General features: G+C 36.5%; 1 protein-coding gene across 5 annotated transcripts in view; it reads left to right on the forward strand.

Moving 5' to 3' along the window:
* The window catches only part of CERT1 (ceramide transporter 1), a 142,136-nt gene that overhangs the window by 69,582 nt on the left and 49,892 nt on the right, over positions 1–22,662 (forward strand). For all 5 annotated transcript variants that reach the window (XM_032278146.1, XM_032278136.1, XM_032278127.1 and 2 more), the window contains exons 4-5: positions 14,726–14,833; positions 15,693–15,831. In XM_032278146.1, the coding sequence (XP_032134037.1) occupies positions 14,726–14,833; positions 15,693–15,831 (247 nt within the window). The remainder of the gene's footprint in view (positions 1–14,725; positions 14,834–15,692; positions 15,832–22,662) is intronic.

Here is a 22,662-nt window from a genome sequence, read left to right on the forward strand (position 1 = left end):
TAGTATGTTATTGTACTGAATATTGTAGACAATTATAACACATTGGTAATTATTTGTGTATTGAAACATAGAAAGGGTACAATAAAAACACAGTGTTATCCTATGGCACCACCATCATATATGTGGTCTGTCATTGGCAAAACATTATGCAGTGCACGACTGTACATGACTGTTTGCTAGAACAAAACACTGTTATACCAACACTGTTGTGACGCATTTTAAATATTGGATACCAAATGAATATAGAGGCTGATAGTTGAGTGTAATTGTATTTCTACCACTACCAAGACCTTATTAGCAATGTGTAAACTTGATCCTAAGAGAATCAGGGAGCCGTAGATACAGAGATACTATGTTATAGAATCAAAAGCCCTGAATTATAAGTGTAAGAAAAGAAGGTTGAAACCAAGCAGACAATGGAGGCAACTATTATGGCCCTCTGCTTCTTTGGTACCATATTATATTTGGGCATTTTTTGACTTTGGATGGTCGTAAGTAAGATGTCTTACTATCTTCTTCCTCTCTAGTATACTTGTGACACTCAGCTTTTTAGCCCGACTTAGGTAGGTTGTTGCTTAAGACACAGGGACTACAGTTTCTGATAGGTCCTGGTTTTAGGTCCTGGTTAACCCTTCCAGCTTCATTTAACTTCAGCATTTTGCCTATTCAGATGTTTCTGTAAAGGAAAGTTTATGTCATGTTCTAGTTTAGTAGAAGAAAATGCCAAGTGAATAACCAAATCCCATAAATGACCTTCAAATGAGTTGCTATATTTTTTACTAGTTTTTAAATTATGATACAGGAAAGACTAGGATTTGAAAAAGCTCTCTCGTGGTAGTTTATGGGCTAAGTTTTGCCAATGTTCTGATTTTCAGCATGATTTGAGAATATCTTGAGAGTAAGCAAATACAGTACTCAGTGAAGTTAATTGTACTGTACCTAGGTTTTAGACCACTGAAATATAAAAATCCTGCTTAATACTATTTGAAAATATATGTTTTAAAATTTATTTGATTCATTAGTGGTTCAGTTCCTGGAAATCATTGTCAGTTGAGCCTTTTCTTATGTGATACATTATAAAGTTAGTTTTCTTGATGAGTTGTGTGTTATATCTCTCCAACTAGTTCAGCAAGGGACTGTCTTATGTGGTTTCCACTGTATATGTACATTTGTAGCCCGAGTTCTGGTATTTAGGTTAAGTATAGAGAAGTACAGTTCTAGACTAGCCATATCATTTTAAAGATAAAATGAAGCCCAGGGAAGGTAATAAGTAATGTATCTAATTGTCTGTTACAGTGATTCAAAAGCCCATTTTCTCACTCATATTCTTGTGGGGGTTTTTGTTACAGAGTATAACTTATCTAGTGGGGGACTCATAAGCATTTGAAAGCCTAAATAAATTTTAATATTAATGGGCATGAAATTGTCATGCTAAACTTTATCTCACATAATATGTTTATATTGACCTGGACAAGCTAAAATTGTTCCCATCGCATATTTTATTTATTTATTTTTTTATTTTAATATTAATTTTATTTTTTTTTTTTTTTTTTTTTTTTGATTGGCTTTTTCCATGTTGGTCAGGCTAGTCTTGAACTCCCGACCTCAGGTGATCCACCCACCTCGGCCTCCCAAAGTGTTGGGATTACAGGCTTGAGCCACCGCACCCGGCCCATTGCGTATTTTAAATTACAATTTTATTGGTTAAATTGCTTTCTTAGATATTGTGTCTGGCTTCTCATATTGTTTGCTTTTAAATAATAATATTGAAGTTAAATGTATGGATGCTTACAACACAGTCAGCTTATTTGATTTTATGGGTTTCAGAATTTTATTTTCAGGAAAATCCTTTGTTGTGCCTGTGTTAACATTTAATCTTGTATTTTCTCATTTTCCATAATTAAAATGGAGAGAGACACTGTAGTTTAGGTGGAGGGAGTGGGAGTGAGGAACTGTGACATTAATAACTAGGTAATTTTTGACACCATGAGGAAGTTACTTAATTTTCTCTCAATTTCTTTGCTGTGCTTCTTGCTACAGAGTGTTATTAGGAAAAAGAAGAAGGTTTTCAAAAGGCAAGTGCTACTTTTTTTTTAAAGCCAACCTTTTTGCTATGTTTTATACCACTTTCTTTGGAGGGTAAATAGACCGATGAACAGACTGTGCACAATGATAATGTACAAGTTAAAATTAAACCAAGCTACTAAATTTAGTTGCAACTTTAAGAGAGGTTTTTTGGCATTTTCTTTCTGTTCAAATCAGTTTTTAGGCATTTTATTTAATGAATAACTTTGAACTATATGTAATTTGAAATGCTTTTAAATGTTCTCAAAAAGTCAAGATCTAAAGCATAAAGATATATATCAGATTTAGTCTAAAGGTTACTATATTTGTTTGACTGGTAGTAACCTTTGTATCAGCTTTCAAAGTGTACTACTAATTGAAAACTATTACTGACCTCCTCTAGTGGCCAAAAGATTGCCATTTAAAAAAATGTTGAAGCTAGTATTGCTGTTAAAATGGAAAAAAAAAAAAAAAGGTATGTCCTAATACAACAAAGGTGTAGCCTCATTATTATAGTATTCAGAAGTAATAAACAATGTTTTATGTAGGAAGTGTTTCAATAAGTACTTCATCAACCCAAGATACTATTTTACATTCATGAGAACATGCTTAGGAATACTGCTTACAAACACTAGCAAATTTGGGAAGGAAGTTTTTTGCAAAACAATTTGTATGAGGGATCTTAAACAGAAATGTTGAAATAGAAACATACTACTATAGTAACTATATTTGAATTCCAGATTATTAATTTTGGTAGAATTTGGTGTTTTCAAAATAATGAATTGGTGATTAGAGGTTGTACATGAGTTCACCTTCTTCTTTTGTGTTTGGAAGAGTAAGTGGAATTAAGAAAAAGCCAGCATGCCTTTAAAGTATTGTCCCCAAAAACCATGCCATTGGGATTTTGAAAGCATATTACAAATTTTAAGAACATTTAACACTGTATCAGTTATGACCACTAAGTAATTTTTTTCTCATTTTCATTCTTACTTCCTTAACCCTGCTTCACCCTCAAAAAGCAGACCTTATAAATGCAAATAAAAAATTGTCATTTTTCAAAGTGGATATCTTGGGAAGCCAAAGAGATGTGTTAACAGATTTTTATCACCTTTCAGAATAGTTTGATAACTTCTCTTCTAGAACTGTTTTTTGGTCTCTATAATACTTTTTCAAGATATTGATGTCTTTGATAATAGATTTGATTTTTGAAAGAAATTAAAAACTAATTCAGAGCCATGTCATATAAAAACAATCAATTTAAGCTCTTCCTTTAATATGATGAGACTTTAATTTTTATTCTAAAATTACCAAAATGATTTGAAATAGCTGTATTTTGTGTAATAAATTGCTCTCAATATGGTTATCGTAGGACGATTAGGGAAATTTCACACAATGACAGCATCATTAGCACAATTGTAGATATTACCAGAATGACTAATTTTTAAACAGTGAGGGTGTATTTCTGTGCATATGTGTATTTGTTAAAAACTCAAAATATTTATGTTTATAGTTATTGTAGTTACTGGAATAATGAACCTTCATTATTAAATTGAATAACAATGGAAGTAGGATTCATGAGTGTACTATATTTTCTTTTCTTTTTTTTTAAATGAGACAGAGTCTTGCTGTGTTGCCCAGGCTGGAGTACAGTGGTCCAATCCTAGCTCACAGCAACCTCTGCCTCCCACATTCAAGCAGGTCTCCTGCCTCAGCCTCCCGAGTAGCTGGGATAACAGGCATGCACCACCACACCCAGCTAATTTTTGTATTTTTAGTAGAGATAGGGTTTCACCATGTTAACCAGGCTGGTCTCAAACTCCTGATCTCAGTAATCCACCCTCCTTGGCCTCCCGAAGTGCTGGGGTTATAGACATGAGCCACCATGCCTGACCTGTTTTCTTTTTCATTGGATTTATTTATACAATATATAATGGAACTTATTTAGATGAAATTTTATTAGACTTCCAAGTGCAAGTGTACCAAACTTGTAGCCTCCACATTTATTTGTTACCAGTTACTTAAAATGTGTTCCACTGATTTTGCTGCAAAGGAGTCTTGTTTTATCATGTCTTTTTTGAAAGATGATGTTACCTGTTTTGAAATAGTAGAACTTGAAGAAATACATAAGGGTATAAGGCAGACAGTGAAGACATCTTTAGTAAAGTATTTAATGTTTATATTTTATTTTAAGATTATTTTTCAAATCAGTAGTTTTCTCTGTTTAAGACTCACTGATATGGATATGGATAGGGTGGATTCATTTGGATTTAAACTTCAAACTGGCCCAGGTGCAGTCTCTCCTGGCTGTAATCCTAGGACTCTGAAAGGCCAGGGTAGGAGGATCGCTTGAGCCCAGCAGTTTGAGACCAGCCTTGACAACATAGTAAGACTCTGTCTTTAAAAAAGTAAAAAATAAAAATAAGGCCAGGTGCAGTGGTTCACGCCTGTAATCCCAGCACTTTGGGAGGCCAAGGCAGGTAGATCATGAGATCAGAAGTTCAAGACCAGGCTGACCAACATAGTGAAATCCCGTCTCTACTAAAAATATAAAAATTAGCTGGGCGTGCTGGCGCTTTCCTATAATCCCAGCTACTCAGGAGGCTGAGGCAGAATAATTGCTTGAACCCTGGAGGCAGAGGTTACAGTGAGCCAAGATGGTGCCACTGCACTCCAGCCTAGGCAACAGAGTGAGACTCTGTCTCTAAATAAATAAATAAGTAAACAACTGGGCATCTTGCTGCATGCCATTAGTCCCACCATGCAGCATACTTGGGAGGCGGAGGTGGGAAAATTGTCTGAGCCTGGGAGATCAAGGCTGCAGTGAGCCATGACTGCCACTGCACTCCAGCCCGGGTAACAGCAAGACCCTGTCTCAAAAGAAAAAATATATATATTCAAACTGTTGAATTCTGAATATTTTCAAATAAATGTCTAAAATGTGTGTTTATAAATTTGGATTATAAGTTGTAGGGAATATTATATTTAAAAGGGCAATTCAGATTTTGCTTAGAAATGAATCACACAAAGGTGTCTAAGTTAAGTAACTTCTGAAATATATTTTTATCTATTACAGAGAAATTCTTCTTTTAATTGTAGTCTTCCATATAGGTGATGGGGAGGAAGGCAGCAAATCACACTGCCACGTGTGTACCTATGCAAAAATCTTGCATGTTCTTCACATGTACCCCAAAACCTAAAATGCAATAAAATAAAGAATTTTTAAAAAAAAAGGAAGAAGAAAAAGAAGAAAAAAAAAATTAAATAAAGCCAGGTGCAGTGGCTCACACCTGTAATCCCAGCACTTTGGTAGGCCGAGGCGAGCAGATCACTTGAGGTCAGGAGTTTGAGACCAGCCTGGGCAATATGGCCAAACTCTGTCTCTACTAAAAATACAAATATTAGCCCAGGATGGTGGTGCATGCCTGTAGTCCCAGCTGCTTGGGAGACTGAGGCACAAGAATTGCTTGAACCCAGGAGGTGGAGGCTATAGTGAGCTGAGATCATGCCACTGCACTCCAGCCTGGGTGATGGAGCGAGACTCCACCTCAAAAAAAAAAGAAAGAAAGAAACTTTTACCAAAACCAGTATAAGAAATAGAGTACCACACTTACAAGGTTAGCATTGTGTCTCAAAAGAGAAAAGGAACAACTAGAGCCATTTTAGGTAAAGGACCTAACATGATACCTTTGCCCTAGGAATTTTAATACACCTCATTCTTTCATAAGAATTTTTCACACAGAGATCTGCCACTGCCCTAGCTGGCATGCATGCATGCACAGACCCCTACAGATACACAAATGTATGAGGATGCCTGCGGGTACCCTTCTGGTGTGCACACCAGTGAGGACCCCCACTGCCCCACTTGTGCACATGTGCAAGGTAAGACTACCACCTTACCAGAGTGTGTTGGCCAGCAGCCTCTATCAGAGTGTTTTTACCAGCACACTGAGAGCGCCTTGTCCCTCCAGCACAGCAGATGCTTAATCTCTAGGGGCAAGACAGTAATCCTGGTCTCAGCCCTCTAGGATTAGAACACATCGTTAGGAGTGCTGAACTAAGCCTTAGCCCCCCTAAAGTGTCCAGAAATGATGAAGCCAATCAACTAAACCCAACTTATACCACAGTTTCTCAACAGCCTCAAACAATATTTTAAAAAAAGAAAACCCTATCCAAAAGACAGAAGCTTCAAAGATGAAGGGAACACCAGCCCACAAAGTTGAGAAAGAATTAGCACAAGAAGTCTAGCAACTCTAAAAACCACACTAGCTCCCCAGCTATGGCTCTGAACCAGACTGAAATGGCCAAAATGATAGATACAGAATTCAGAATCTGGATGGCAAGGAAGGTCATTGACAAATAAGAGAAGGTTGAAATGAATTCCAAGGAACACAGTAAAACAGTCCAAAAGCTGAAAGATGATGTAGCCATTTTAGGAAAAAAAACAAACAAAACTTCTAGAAAGGAAAAATTCACCACAGGAATTTCAGAACACAGTGGATGTATTAATAACAAAAAAGACCAAGTTGAGGAAAGAATATCAGAGCTTGAAGACCACTTCTTTGAATCTGTGTAGACAGACAAATTAAAAGAGATAGAATTTTAAATAATGAACAAAACCTCCAAAAAATATGCCTATATCAAGAAGTTAAAATGATTACAAATATGCAACCTGTCATCACTATGATGAACTAGAAAAACAAGACCAAACCAACCCCAAAGCTAGCAAGAGAAAACAAATAAAATGCGAGCTGAACTGAATGACACTGAGACATGATCTATGCAAAAGATCAACAAAATGAAAACGGGATTCCTTGGAAGAATAAATAAGATTGATAGACTGCTAGCTAGACTACTAATGAAGAAAACAGGATTCAAATAAGCACAATTAGAAATGACAAAGATGGCATTACCACCCATCCCACAGAAATACAACAAACCCTCAGAGATTACTACAAACACCTATGCACAAAACTAGAAAACCTAGAGATAGATGAATTCCTGGAAACATAAACCTTCCCAGGTTTGACCAGGAAGTAACTGAAATTTTGAACGGACCAATAACAAGTTCAGAAATGGAATCAGTAATTGAAAAAACAAAAACAAAAAACTACCAATCAGAAAAAGCCCTGGACTGCATGAATTCATAGTTCTATTCTACCAGACATATGAAGAAGAATTGGTACCAATGCTACTGAAATTATTCTAAAAAAAAAAAAAAAAAAAAAAAAAAATCAAGGAGTACATATTCCTCACTAACTCATTATATGAGGCCAGCATCATTCTTATACCAAAACCTGGCAGAGACACAACAAAAAACAAAAACTTCAAGCAATATCCCTGATGAACTTAGATGCAAAAAGCCTCAGCAAAATATTAGCAAATTGAATATAGCAGCACGTCAAAACACCACCACAATTCAGTAGGCTTTATTCCTGAAATGTAAGGTTTTTTCACCATATACAAATCAATAAATGTGATGCATCAGATAAACAGAACTAGAAACAAACAAAAAACACATAATCTCAATAGACACAGAAAGGCCGTAGATAAAATTCAACATCTCTTCATGATAAAAAAAAAAAAAAAATTCAAAAAACTAGGCATTGAAGGAACATACCTCAAAACAATACAAGCCATCTTTGACAAACCCACAGCCAGTGTAATACTGAACAGGCAAAAGCTGGAAGTACTCCCTGTGATAACCAGAAGACAAGGATGTTCACTCTCACCACTCCTATTGAACATAATACTGGAAGTTCTTAGCCAGAGCAATGAGGCAAGAGGAAGAAATAAAAGGCGTCCAGATTGGAAAAGAGGAAGTCAGACTATCTTCACAGACAATATGATTCTATTCCTAGAAAACCCCACAGTCTCTGCCTAAAGGCTCCTAGAACCAATGAACAACTTCAGGGTCCAATATCAATGTACAAAAATCAGTACCAGAGGCCACGCATCATGGCTTATGCCTGTAATCCGAGCTTTTTGGGAAGCTGAAGCAGAAGGATCACTTGATCCCAGGAGCTAAAGACTAGATTGGGCAAAAAGAGTGAGACCCTGTCTCTACAACAAATAAAAAAATTAGCTGGGTGTGGTGGCATGCACCTGTAGTTGCAGGTACTTTGGAGGTTGAGGCAGAAGGACCACTGGAGCCTAGGAAGTTGAGGTTGCAGTGAGCCGTGATCACACTGCTGCACTCCAGCCTGGGTGACAGAGTGAGACCCTATCTCGATAAAACAAAAGTCAGTACCATTTCTATACACCAATAACGTCCAAGCTGAAAGTCAGATCAGGAATGCAGTCCCATTCACGGTAACCACCTAATAATACAGCTAACCAGGTAAGTGAAAGATCTCTACAGTGAGAATCATAAAACACTGCTGAAGGAAATTGGAGACAACACAAGCAAATGGAAAAACATTCAGTGCTTATGGATAGGCAGAATCAATGTTGTTAAAATTGCTATAGTGCCCAAAGCTGTTTACAGATTCATTGCCATTCCTATCAAACTGCTAATATCTTTTTTTCACAAAATTAGAAAAAACTATTTTAAAATTCATGTGGTACCAATAAAAGTCCCAAAGAGAGCAATCCTCAGCAAAAAGAACAAAACCAGAGGTATCACACTGCCTACTTTTAAACTATATTACAATACTGCAGTAACCAAAACAGCATGATACTGGTGCAAAAACAGACACATGACCAATGGAATAGGTTAGATAAACCAGAAATAAAGCCTCACAACCACAACCATCTGTTCTTCAAAAAAGTTGACAAAAACAAGCAATAGGGAAAAGGCTTTGTATTCAATACATGGTAGTAGTATAACAGGCTGACCATATGCAGAAGATTGAAACTGGATGCCTTTCTCTCATCTTGTACAAAAATTAAGGTGGATTAAAGACTTAAATGTAAGTTCTAAAACTATAAAAACCCAAATAGAAAATCTAGGACATACCGTTCTAGGTATAAGCCTTGGCAAAGATTTCATGAGGAAGTCTCCAAAAGCAATTGCAACAAAAACAAAAATTGATAAATGAAACCTAACTAAACTAAAGAGCTTTTGCATAGCAAAAGAAACTATCAACAGAGTAAACAGACAACCTCCAGAAAGGGAAAAAGTATTTGCCAACTATACATCCAACAGAGGTCTGATATCCAGAATATAAGGAACTTAAATCAAGCAAAACTCAACTCCATTAAAAGGTGGGCAAAGGACATGAACAGACACTTCTCAAAAGACATTCATGCTGCCATCAAGCATATGAGAAACGTTTCAGTATCGCTGTTCATGAGAGAAATGTAAATCAGAACCACAGTGTGATACCATCTCACTAATCAGAATAACTATTAAAAATTCAGAAAATAACAGGTGTTGGTGAGGTTACCGAGAAAAAGGAATACACTGTTGGTAGGAATGTAAATTAGTTCAGCCACTATGGAATATAGTTTGGTGATTTCTCAACTTAAAACAGAACTACCATTTGGCCAGCAATCCCATTACTGCATATATATCCAGAGGAATATAAATCATTCCTCCATAAAGACATATGCGTGTGTATGTTCATCACAACACTGTTCACAATAGCATAAACATGGCGTGAATCTAAATGCCCATCAACAGTAGACTGGATAAATAAAATTAGGCACATATACCCCCCGTGGAATGCTACACAGCCATAAAAAGGAAGGAGATCATGTCTTTTGCAGCAACATGGATGAAACTGGAGGCCCTTATCTTTAGCAAACTAATGCAGGAACATAAATAATTCTGCACATTTTCATTTATAAGTGGGAGCTAAATAATGAGAACACATGGACCAAATCATGGAGCTTATTTAATAAGTTTATTTCCAACATTAGCTCTGATTAGTTCATTTCCAAGCCCATAACCCATGGAGGGAATCAGATGGGTGATGCCAGCAGTTCCTGATCCTCTGTCATAGAAGCCAGGCAGAGCCCACGTAGCAGGGCCACTGAAACATGATCCATCCAAAGTGTTTCCTGAGCTCCCTCTGCCCTCTGGACACTCTTCAAGTGTGGTAAGTCTGGAGTAGGTGCTAATTCCCTTCGTGAAATAGATGCAGCTGGAGACCATTATCCTAAGTGAATTAACACAGGAACAGAAAATCAAATAACACCATGTTCTCACTTAAAAGTGGGAGGTAAACATTCAGTACGCATGGACACAAAGAGGGAAACGATAAATACTGGGCCCTACTTGAGGGTAGAGAATGGGAGGAGGGTGAGGGACAAAAAAGTACCTGTCAGGTACTATGCTCACGTCCTAGCTGATGAAATTATTTTACACCTAACTCCAGCAACATGTAATTTACCTATGTAACAAACCTGCACATGTACTGCCTGAACCTAAAATTAAAATTGAAAAAGAAACAATAAGCCTTTGTTCGTTTGAGGTAGTCTTACTGTGTCACCCAGATTGGAGTACACAGTGGCACAATCTTAGCTCAGTGCTGTCTTAAACTCCTGGGTGCAAGGAATCCTGCCTCAGCCTTCCAAGTAACAGACTACAGGACCACACCATGATGCCCTGCTAACTTTTCAAAAAACTTTTGTAGAGATGGTATCTTGCTTTATTGTTCAGGCTAGTCTTGAACTCCTGGGCTTAAGCAGTCCTCCAGCCTTTGCCTCCAAAGTGCTGAGATTACAGACATGAGCCACTGCACTTAGTCAAGAACTCTTTTTTTGTGAGCTGTCTGATTGCTGTAATTAGAATTCCTTTTTGATGTGATTCTGTTACCTTGAAACAGGCTTACATTTTTTTCTTTATCAACTTTATTGGGGTATAATTTACATTCTTAAAAAGTACCCATTTTAATTGTACAGTTTGAGTTTTGACAAATGTAGTTTACACTTCCACATTTTCTTCTACCTCTTTGTATTCAGTGACCCCGTTCTATTCTGACCTGCTCTTGTTTGTCATAGATTTGTTTTTTTTAAAAAAATCAGTTTCCTTGAGGCATAATTTGCATACTATAAAGTACATCCTTTTGATTACCTTTTCATTAATCATTTTCCTGTCACCGGAACATTTCTTTTCCTTCACCACTAAGACATTGCATAAAGATGTAGAGTCACGTAAGTCTCAGAGAAGAGCTTTGATTCCACCTTGTCTTAAAATTATATGTAATTTGTTAGTCAATTCAGAGTTGAGAACATATTGAAGTACTTAATAGATAGAATGTTCTATAAGCAAGCATTATTAAAAAGTGTGACCATTTTATTTTGGCAGCTAGTAGGTGTTGGTTTGAAACTTAAGAGGCCACGTGTTTTCATAGGGATAAATTCCTAATGTCTGCTTGAACATGTCCATTTCTTTGTTCATGAGCTGTTTTGTTATTTTAGTTATAGATTCCTTCCCTTCCTTTGCTCTTCTTCCTTCTCACCCCCTACCCCTTTTTTTGGTTTTTGTTTTTGTTTTTGTTTTTTTAACCCAAACCCATCCAATTATTGATGTTGGCGGTAGGGACAGGTTTGTTCCTCCTTTGAGGTGGTTACTGTTGTACCTTCATGGAATTGTCCCGCTTTGCTACTATTCTTTGCCATTGTTACTACACTTCTATTCGCTACTATTCTTTTTACTCCTGCTTTTCTTTTTCATTTTTTCTTACATTTGGATGATATTATATAGTTTCTGAAAGCTTTTCAGCACATAACAGGAACCAAACTTTATGGTGACTGTGGGCTCTTACTGTTTCAAAGAAATATAGAGGATGGTAGACTATTTTGGGTTTACTTGTTGGTTTAAGAGACAGGATCTTCTTGCCTTTTCACCTAGGCTTCAGTGTAGTGGTGTGATTATAGCTTACTATGGCCGTAAACACCTGGCCTCAGGCTATTCTTCTGCCTCAGTCAAGTAGCTGGGACTGGAGGCACAAGCCACCACACTGGTCCAAGGCAGATTGTTTAAAGAATTCCAGGATATTTTGGGCAGGCGGGGTGGCTTATGCCTGTAATCCCAGCACTTTGGGAGGCTGAGGTGAGTGTATCACCTGAGGTCAGGAGTTCGAAGACCAGCCTGGCCAACATGATGAAACTCTGTCTCTACTAAAAATACAAAAATTAGCTGGATGTGGTAGCGGTCACCTGTGATCCCAGCTGCTCGAGGCTGAGGCAGGAGAATTGTTTGAATCCAGGAGACAGAGGTTGCAGTGAGCCAAGATCACACCACTGCACTCCAGCCTGGGCAAGACAGAGTGAGACTTTGTCTCAAAAAAACAATGATAATAATAATTATTCAGTTTCTGTTTAGAAGTTTTCAAGATCCCAGATAACCTGAATTTTATGTACTGTAGGTTGGAGGTGGAGGTGTAGGGATAGGGATAGTTTTTGACAATAACAGACAAAAAGACTGTTAGTCTGAGAAGTGGAAAATCCAGAGGTTACTAATAAGATCCTAGATGGCTAGAACACTGAATTTCTATCACTTAGTGTAATGTAGGATTTATAAACATTTATTTTCTGGATAAAAATAATAAAGATGAGAGATTATTTGGAATAAGAAACAAAATGTAATTCTCATACAAATATAAAGGCAATCTACCTTGAAGAGATAGTAGATACGCAAGGGAAGATTTTTGGAATACAACCTTAGTTCAAGTTTAGGTACCGTTAGGTCCTCTGCAACTTTAAATGAATTTAAGGTTAATGAATTAGCAATTTGGTTATAAAGCCCAGACTCGGTTAATGAGAGCTCGTTTGCTTTCCTTCTTGGTGTTGATTATAATCTTTGCCTCTTGTAACTATTTTTTAAAATTAATGTGTGCTGAGCGTCTCCTCCCTTCTTTGTAAATTTGCTTTCTTCCATTTTGTTACAAATTGCCGATTAGTTTATTATTTTTTTAATTGACTCCAGAAGCTCTGAGATCCTAGAGTATTAAAGTTAAGATAAATGAAGTGATGCTACCAGGAAAATGTTTTGAACTGGTGCTAATATCATTTACATAAAAATGAGAACAAAGATTTTATTTATTAAACCGTAGAAGCGTAGTATTCTTATAGCTAAAAAGAATATTTTTTAATGAGAAAAATATCATGGGTAAACCCACAGCTGTATAGGAAATGTAATGTATTTTCAGAAATTGAAGCACAGAGGATTTAAAATGTGAATGGATATATTTTCCATAACACATCGTATGTAATTTTGTTTCCTAATATTAATGCTGAAATTTATGTAACTTCAAATTTTTGTCACCATAACTTTGATACTAAAAATAATTAGATACTATTTTACCTTGTTTATTGAGTAGAATTAAAATTAAATACAATGTAGCTTTTTGTTCCTTTAAATATTAAAAAAAAGTAATGTTTACCAAACCTAGGGTTTTTTTCCCGTTCAAATGAAGGAAAGCTGTTCAATATGAATACCTATCTAGAACCATAATAGTAAAGAGGAGCAGGATTGAAATCAATCAGTCAAACCATAATAGATATGATATGATATATCGTCAAAGGATGTATTACTGATGCCTCCTTGGTTTTTCCACACAAACATATTAATTGACTGGTTTTGTTTTTGTTTTCATTTTTGTTTTGAGACAGAGTCTTACTGTGTCACCCAGGCTGGAGTGCAATGGCATGATCTCGGCTCAGTGCAACCTCCATTTCCCGGGTTCAGGCGATTCTCCTGCCTCAGCCGCCTATTACAGGCACTCACTACCACATCTGGCTAATTTTTGTATTTTTAGTAGAGACAGGATTTCATCATTGTGGCCAGGCTGATCTTGAACTCCTGACCTCAAGTGATCCACCCACTTTGGCCTCCCAAAGTGCTGGGATTACAGGAATGAGCCACTGCTCCCGACCCAATCCACTGTACTTTTAAAAAGTAATAGTGGAAAATAATCAGAGATCCAAAATACCTGGTTTCAGTTACTTGGAAGTTCAAATGTTTAATTCCTTTGTGTATATTGTTATATTGCATTTGTATTAGAGAAGGTAAAATATAATAAAATTGATGCTCTGAAGTGTATCATTCCCATCAATTATCTTCCATGGAATGATGACTTAATAGACTAGCAAAATTGGAAACTTTGTGCCGTGGACTGTTGAGGTGTGTACAAAAATCAAAGATACAAGCTGCTTCCAGAAATATCTAAGTCCAGTAGTAATCACAAAACACAAACTCTTGTAAGTGAATGGCAGATATTATAATCGTGTTAACAATGGGTGAGAATACATAAAATCTGCCGTTTTGACCACTGTTAAGTATACAGTTCTGTGGTATTAAGTGTATTCATATTATTTTTTAACCATCACCATCCTCCATCTTCAGAGCTTTTTTATCTTCCCCAACTGAAACTCTTACGTCCATTTAATAGTAACTCCCCACTCTTCTTTTCCCTGCCCCTGGTAACAACTATTCTACTTTCTGTCTATGATTCTGACTACTTTAGTTTTCCTATTATTAAACAATCTTTTTGATCACTAGCCTAGCACATAGTAGGTATTCAATAAATTTCTTAATTAAATGTCAGTTAGAAATTGAAAGGCATGGCTTATGTCAGTGGATTGACTGTATATCTTATGTGCACCAAAACTGCCAGTTATTGTTACAATAATCTTGTTAATTCATAGGAAACCTTTTGTTTTCTCAAGGATTTTTTATTTAAATTTTTTTCACCTACTTTACTTTTTTTTTTAGACTGAATCTGGATATGGATCTGAGTCCAGCTTGCGTCGACATGGCTCAATGGTGTCACTGGTATCTGGAGCAAGCGGCTATTCTGCAACATCCACCTCTTCATTCAAGGTGTGTAGTTAGTGGATGCCTTAAGTTAAAGCAACATAAATTGAGTTTAGTATTGGATGTGTGAAAGGAACATATTTGATAATTTTTTGAACAAACTTTAATATACTTTATTTGAACTTATTAGAGAAGTACTTCTTAAGGTATAAAATAATAACTCATACAAATGAATACGTGTCACTGATTTTATTTTATTCATTGTAAACTATTTTAAAAAAACTGGTTCAAAGGAAAATCTGAAGAATACTGAAATGTTTTGCGAATATGTGCAAAACTGGTCAATATCTTCAGATTAATAGTCAATACCTCTGCACCAAACAAAATTTATTTGCATCTCTATGAACAAGAATTATTTATACTACTCAGTTTTCTACTAAAACAGTTGCAAAATAGCTCAAATGCAATGAAAGGCAAAAATGTCTATATGATCAAACAGTACTCTCCCAAGGGTAGCATAGATGACAAGTCACCATTACTTTGAAAGGACGCTAGTAATATTTTTGCCCATTTCAAAGTCTTTCACAGTTGTTTCTCACAATTCGTTTAATTTGAAACTATCAAATGTTATATTAGCAGACTGTCAGGTATTAATGCTTTCTTATTTGTTATAAAAACTAAGGCTTATCATTTATAAGTGATATCACTTACCAGATTATCACTCATAAGTAGCTTATCACTATCAAGACAGTAGATTAAGTTTCAAGCCTATTCCTAGAAGTACTATACTGAACTAAACAGCTCTCCTTATCCCATGCCCTCAATGATAAGGTGCAGACCTTAAAGGTTGATGAAAAAACATAGGACCAAATAAAATCCGGTTTTGTTTTACTTGAATTACATCCCACTATTTTGTGTTTTGCAGAAAGGCCACAGTTTACGCGAGAAGTTGGCTGAAATGGAAACATTTAGAGACATCTTATGTAGACAAGTTGACACGCTACAGAAGTACTTTGATGTCTGTGCTGATGCTGTCTCTAAGGATGAACTTCAAAGGGATAAAGGTTAATTAGGCTATTACCACTATTTTTAACTTGGAGAATGAATGGATTAAAAGCCTCTTGATCTCAAAGGGTAATGTCTTTAAGTGATAAAGGTATTTATAGTCATTTTTGCTGCAAACCCACAGTATAACAGATTTCAGTGTCCTTGTAACTTGAGTACTTCAGTTACACATACTAATTCATATTGATCATCCATACCTGATTCCATTGAAGATCTTTATTGTATTTATTTACTTTTTTATCGAGACATGATCTCATTCTATTGCCCAGGCTGGAGTGCAGTGACACGATCATAGCTCACTGCAGCCTCGAACTCCTGGCCTCAAGCAGTCCTCCCACCTCAACCACTCAAGTAGCTAGGACTACAGCTAGGGCATCACCACGCCCAGCTAATTTATTTTTCTATTTTTTATGGAGACGGGGACTCACTATGTCACTCAGGCTGGTCTTGAACTCCTGCCCTCAAGCAATCTTCCCACCTCAGCCACCCAAATTGCTGGGATTATAGGCATGAGCCACCACACCAGGCGAAGACTTTCAAATGATACTCTTTATTCCATTTTTTTAAAATGGCATCTATTATCTTGGTAATATGGAGCATTTCACATTATTATTATTATTATGTCTGATAAATTTACCCCATGATGAGCCTCAGAGATAAGCATATGTTAAATCCTTCAGATCTGGAATCAGCCAGTTGATCTCTTTTTCTCCCTCTTGCCCTCTTGTTTCTCTTTTTCTCCCTCTCCTTTCTGTCTTTTCCTCTGTCTCTTAATCTCTCCTTTTCTCTGCCCTTTTTCTCATAGAAGAAGAAATCAGTAATAGAAATGAAAATAATAATTTTATGTACATTTAAAAATAATTTTATTGAGGCCAGGCATGGAGGCTCACTCCTGTAATCCTAGCACTTTGGGAGGCCAAGGCAGGTAGATCACAAAGTCAGGAGATCAAGACCAGCCTGACCACAATGGTAAAACCCCATCGCTACTAAAAAAAAAAAAAAGCAGGTGAGGTGGCAAGTGCTTGTAATCCCAGCTATTCTGGAGGTTGAGGCAGGAGAATTGCTTGAACCCAGGAGGCAGAGGTTGCAGTGAGCCAAGATCGTGCCACGTCAGTCCATCCTGGGCTACAGAGCGAGACTGTCTCAAATAATAATAATAATAATAGTAATTTTATTGAGTTTTTATTTAAAAGAAATAAGGTATCTTCAATTAACTTTTAGTATTATTAGGTTTATAGTTTAACTTTCCTTTGTTGGTGCTGAAAACACTGTTGATGTTAACATTGTTCTTCAGCTTTTCACGTAATTTATTGTGATGGCAAAAATGAATTACTGTACCATTATTACCATACAGGACTAAGTCCATCCCCAGTATGACTAGGTTGCTTGACGTGGTTTCATTTCTCAGTCTTATTAAATGTGTCTGATCGGGATCCAAGTTCTTTTTGTCTTCTCTATTCTATATTCCCTTTTTCTGCCTTCTTTGGATTAAGTTTTCCTTTTTCTTTTTTTTTTTTTTTTTTTTAATAATTTCACTTTATCTCCTTTGTTGGCTTCTTAACTTTTGGTTTTGTTACCTTAGTGGCTACTTTAAAGTTTATAGTTTACATATTTAACCTTACTACAGTCTACCTTCAAGTAATATACCACTTTATGTGTAGTATCAGAACCTTCCAAAAATGTATTTCTTTCTCTAACTCCTAAGTTGAGACTCTACTGATTTCTCACCAATTCTCTGTGAAATATTAGATTTTCCAGTCTGCATTGTAGGCCAGATACTTTTCTCTGCTCCCATGTACGCTTCAGGTGCTGTTTCTTAGAATCCTTTAAGAAGGTTCTATCCCTCGCCTTTATTGTTTGCTCAGTTGCACGTGCTATCAGTACTCTGCAGAATACCCATGGGTAGCCTCCTGCCGATCTCCAGCATTCTCTGTCCAGTTCTCTCCTCTCTAGTACTCTGCCTTGTGAACTACTTCTAGTTGCCTTTGTCTCTCTGGATGCTCAGCTTCATCTCCTCATTACAGGGAATCTACAAGGCTCCTCCTGGGTTCCCTGTGCTTACTGTATAGTTTGGAAACTCCTAAAACAATGAGCTAGAGCATGCATAAAGCTCACTTCATTTGTTTCCTATTAGGGATCATTGACCTTTGTTGTCTGGTAGCCAGTGTCTTGAAAAGCATTGTTTCATATATTTTGTCCAGTTTTTTTAGTTTTATGTTAGAGAGTAAATTCAGTCCCTATTATTTCATCTTGAACAGAAGCAGATAAACATATTCCTCTTAAAGTTCTCAATTTTGTGTAAATTTAGTAGCCTGGAAGTTATTTTCTGTTTGATTGATTGATTCATTGATTGACTGACTGATGTAGTAGACAGAGTCTCTTTCTGTTGCGCAAGCTAGAGTGCAGTGGAATGTTCATAGCTTCCTATAACCTTAAACTCCTGGGCTCAACCTCCCAACTAGCTAGGACTACCGGCATACACCATCACAGCTGGTCAATTTTTAAATTTTTTGTTGAGATGAGGTCTCACTATGTGGCCCAGGCTGGTCTTAAACTCCTGGCCTCAAGGGATTCTCCCACCTCAGCTGCCCAAAGTACTAGAATTACAGGCTTGAGTCATTGTGCCTGGCCTTGAAGTTTTTTCTGTTTGTTAATGTAAAAACTTATATTGAAATTTTTGGTTCATTAATGTGTGATTTTTTTTTCCTCTAGGAATAAAAAACACTTGAACTTCTGTTTCTCCATTAAAAAAAGATACCTTTTAATCAATTTAAACATTACATGTTAGCTTTATTATGCTTGCAAATAGCCCTTTAAGCAAAAACAAGATACATATAGAATATGATGCCTTATTTATCATTTAATGGTCCATACCAATAGTGTATAGTACTTGAAGGACAAAAGTGACGGTGAAAAAAGTAGAAGTTGGGATGCAGTGATAACCAGGTTGTGTAGATGATTTGAAAAATAATATTAGACATTACAGTGAATCTTTTCTGCTACATGTTTAAATAAATAGCAACAATGTAGACTAATGTTTTAGTTTGCTAGGACTGCCCTAACAAAGTACTGCAGACTGGGTGGCTTAAACAACAGATTTATTTTCTCACAGTTCTGAGATAAAGATATTATTAGCAGGTTGGTTTCTTCTGAGGACCATGAGGGAAAGACCTGTTACAGGCCTCTCTCCTTGGCTTATAGGTAGCCATGTTCTACCTGTGTCTTCACATCATCATCTTTCCCTTTGTATGTGTCTATGTCCAAATTTCCTCTGCATATTATGTAGTCATACTGGATTATTGCCCATCCTAATGACCTCATTTTAACTTAACTTCTGCTTTACATACCTTGTCTCCAAATAACAGCCATATTCTGAGGTACTGGTGGTTAAATACTTCAACATAGGAATTTCTGAGATACAACTCAGCCTCTAACTGATTTCCCTACAAATGTTATTTATAAGATACTGATTGATTGACTGATCCTTTGATTTTTATTTATTTATTTTTCGAGACAGGGTATCCCTCTGTCACCCAGGCTAGAATGCAGTGGCACAATCTTGGCTCACTGTAACCTCCGCCCGTAGGCCCAAGCAATCATCCCACCTGAGCCTCCCTGAATAGTTGGGACTACAGGTGTTCACCACCATGCCCAGCTAATTGTTGTGTTTTTTTTGTAGAGGCAGGGTTTCACCATGTTGCCCAGGCTGGTCTCAAACTCCTGAGCTCAAGCAATCTGCTTGCCTCTGCCTCCCAAAATGCTGAGATTACAGGCGTGAGCCACCATGCCCAGCCTGAAATGCTGATGTTTTTGAGAATACATGCTGGGTAAAGGAGAGATAAGGACATGGACCATAATTTCCTACTTGGCAAAGCAGAGTCACTGACCTGAGTTTAAGAATCTCTGTGGATATACTGTCATTAAATTATAAAAACTAATTTAATGACTTAAATAATTTTAAGAATCACTGTCCTTCTTTATGTATCTCCTTCAGTAATATTTAATTAACATTTTAAATCTGGATACTGTGAGGATTACAGAAGTGGAAGACATCACCTCTTACTTACCTAAACACATTGTTTAATTTTAAAAACAAGACATATATACCACATTAAAAGTAAAATTTCTTCTAATCTTGTTCTTCTATTTATTGTTTAATGACTTGAAGTAGATTTCTCAACATTTCTCAACACCTGTTTCCTCAACTACAAAATAGTTATTATATCTAGCACCTGTGATTGTGAGGATTAGATGATAATGTGTATGTTATAACTATATTTAAAAGCAAAAACTCAATAAATAATGGCTGTTATTATTAGTATGGTTAATTTGAATTGTTGCTGGGGTAACAGGAAGCAGGAATGTACAAGGTCCAAAGGTGGAATTTAGCGTAATAGACTCAAATGTTGGTAAGGGAGACCAGTCTGACTAGAATGGAGGAACTTTATATTAGGATGGTGGTTTCAAACCATGTGAGATATCCCTAAGATACAAAGTTGCCTCAGGGATGCACAAGGAGTTGTTTGGTGGCAGTGGAGGGGCAGGGAAGGAAGGCCACTCTTTTAGTGAGAGTAGCTTATTTTCTTTTTCCTTTTTTTTTTTTAAGAAAGGGTTTCACCATGTTGGCCAGGCTGGTCTTGAACTCCTGATTTCAGGTGATCTGCACACCTTGGCCTCCCAAAGTGCTAAGATTACAGGCGTGAGCCACCACACCTGGCCAAGAATAGCTTATTTTCATCAGTTTTATATATTACTGGCCTTAATCAAAAGCTGAAAATCCCTGTTTGATGCTAGTAGACTATTAGGTAGAGAATATTGAACACAAGAACAGTTACGATTTAATGTAAAAAATAATGTTCACATTGGTAATTTGAAAAGTTACTGTTTAGGCAAGGATATAAGTTGAAGTTAATATTTTTAAAAGATTAATCATTGTAGGTAATTGTAACATAGATTAGAATGGTGAGAAACTTTAGATAGGAGAAAATCATGTGGTAACCCATTGTAGTAATGTGAGCATCTGTAAATGAGCCTCTGGATCAAGCGTGAAGAATAGAGGAAATCCATTAGAGGAGAGTTGCCATGATTAATTTTTGTAATGTTTTATAGTATTTACTATGTAATGTGTTCAATACTTCAGTTATCTGATATAATTTTATAATAACCTTATTATGTAGGTATAAATATTTTAAACCCTCTTTATAGACGAGAGAACTGCCCAGAGAAGCTAAGCAGCAATGTTTGCACAGCTGATTTGTTTATGGAGCTACTTTTAGATATATTTTTAGTAGTAGAAATTTCTTTGAAGAAATTCTATGGGAGATGTGAACGTGGTGTTAGTATAAGAAGTCACAGGAAAATAAATTAACGAGTCATTAGCATAAAAAATAGTTGGAGTTATAATAGTGAATAAATTCCCATGGGGTAGAAGAACAAATATCTAAGGAAGGAGACTTGAAGTTTGCCCACAGCTAAAGAGGGAAAGGAAATTTAATTTTTAAAACAAACATAAAATTAGGGTCATGTTAGCAAGATGTGAGACTCATCAAGGCTGTTTGGTCTTGTCAAGTAGAAATTTGACATGTAAGCCTGAGCAGTGTCAAATACAGCATAGGGGTCAAGAAAGAGATGGGGGCAAACCATAAAAACAGATTTTATTAAAAGATCGTTAACCTTTGAAAAATCTTTTTTTTTTTTTTTTTCTTTGAGACATGGCTTTGCTCTTATCACCCAGGCTGGAGTACAGTGGTATACTCATAGCTCACTACAGCCTCAAACACCTGGGCTGTTTTGTAGAGATGAGGTCTTGCTGTTTCCCAAACTGGTCTCAAACTCCTGACCTGAAGTGATCTTCCCACCGAGGCCTCCTGGAGTGCTGGGATTACAGATGTGATGACACTCAACCTGAAAAAACTATACTGTATCTGTTTGGGGGTGGAGGGTTATGGTTAAAGGTGTAGTTTGAGAGGATGATTTAATGTGCTAGTGGCTGAGAAATATTTGGGTGACAAAAATAAATAAATGTCTGGCTGATATTGTAATCATCTCAGGGAGCTTTAAAAAAGAAACAATTATACCATACCCTTCACCATAGCCCCACTAAACCACAACATTCGGGGGTTGAGGGGAGAGAGAGATATTAAGGTTTTGTTCTTCAAAAGTTCCTTTATAGGTGGATAACCAAACGTTCATTGATATGTGGATACCCTCCATAGTAGAAGTATAAGGTAGCATTATAAACAAGCTTCCTGAAGGCAGAAGGAAAGCACAGCAGAAAGGGGAAAACAAATACTCTACAGAAGGCTTTCGAGTTTTCCGAGAAAACAAATCCATCAAATTGTGAATATGTCAAATGTAGAGCAAACGAAATATCTCCTGCTTCTGTAGAAAAGAATGCATGAAGGTAGAATTGAAGACTAACAAACTGCTTTAATTTTTCATTGATATGATGCAAAAAAAAAAATAGGGAAATTTTAAAAGGCCCCAGGAAGTAAAGATCTCAAAAGGTACTTGAAGGTCATCTTTATGGGATTATGCCAGGGAACTAATTTGGGCATAGTTGTATTGTAACTTCAGCTGATGGTCAGCATGTTTTTTTATCTGAATATGGTTTAAAAATAATGTATCCAAAGACATTCCACAGCATATTTATTGAGCATACAAGATCTTACTCATCTTTGTATTTTCATTGGTAATCAAGGTGTACTCATATGGAAGTCTGTAGGAATGCTGGAAATGGAAAAGAAAAACAATTGCATATTGAGATCACAGCCAGGTAGAAATGAATACAAGGTAATAGCAGATTTTGATTTGTAAAAATTGTTACAGAT

The sequence above is a fragment of the Sapajus apella genome, unplaced genomic scaffold (assembly GCF_009761245.1).
Source record: "Sapajus apella isolate SASKATOON/1434 unplaced genomic scaffold, GSC_monkey_1.0 scaffold1, whole genome shotgun sequence".
Lineage (NCBI taxonomy): Eukaryota > Metazoa > Chordata > Mammalia > Primates > Cebidae > Sapajus > Sapajus apella.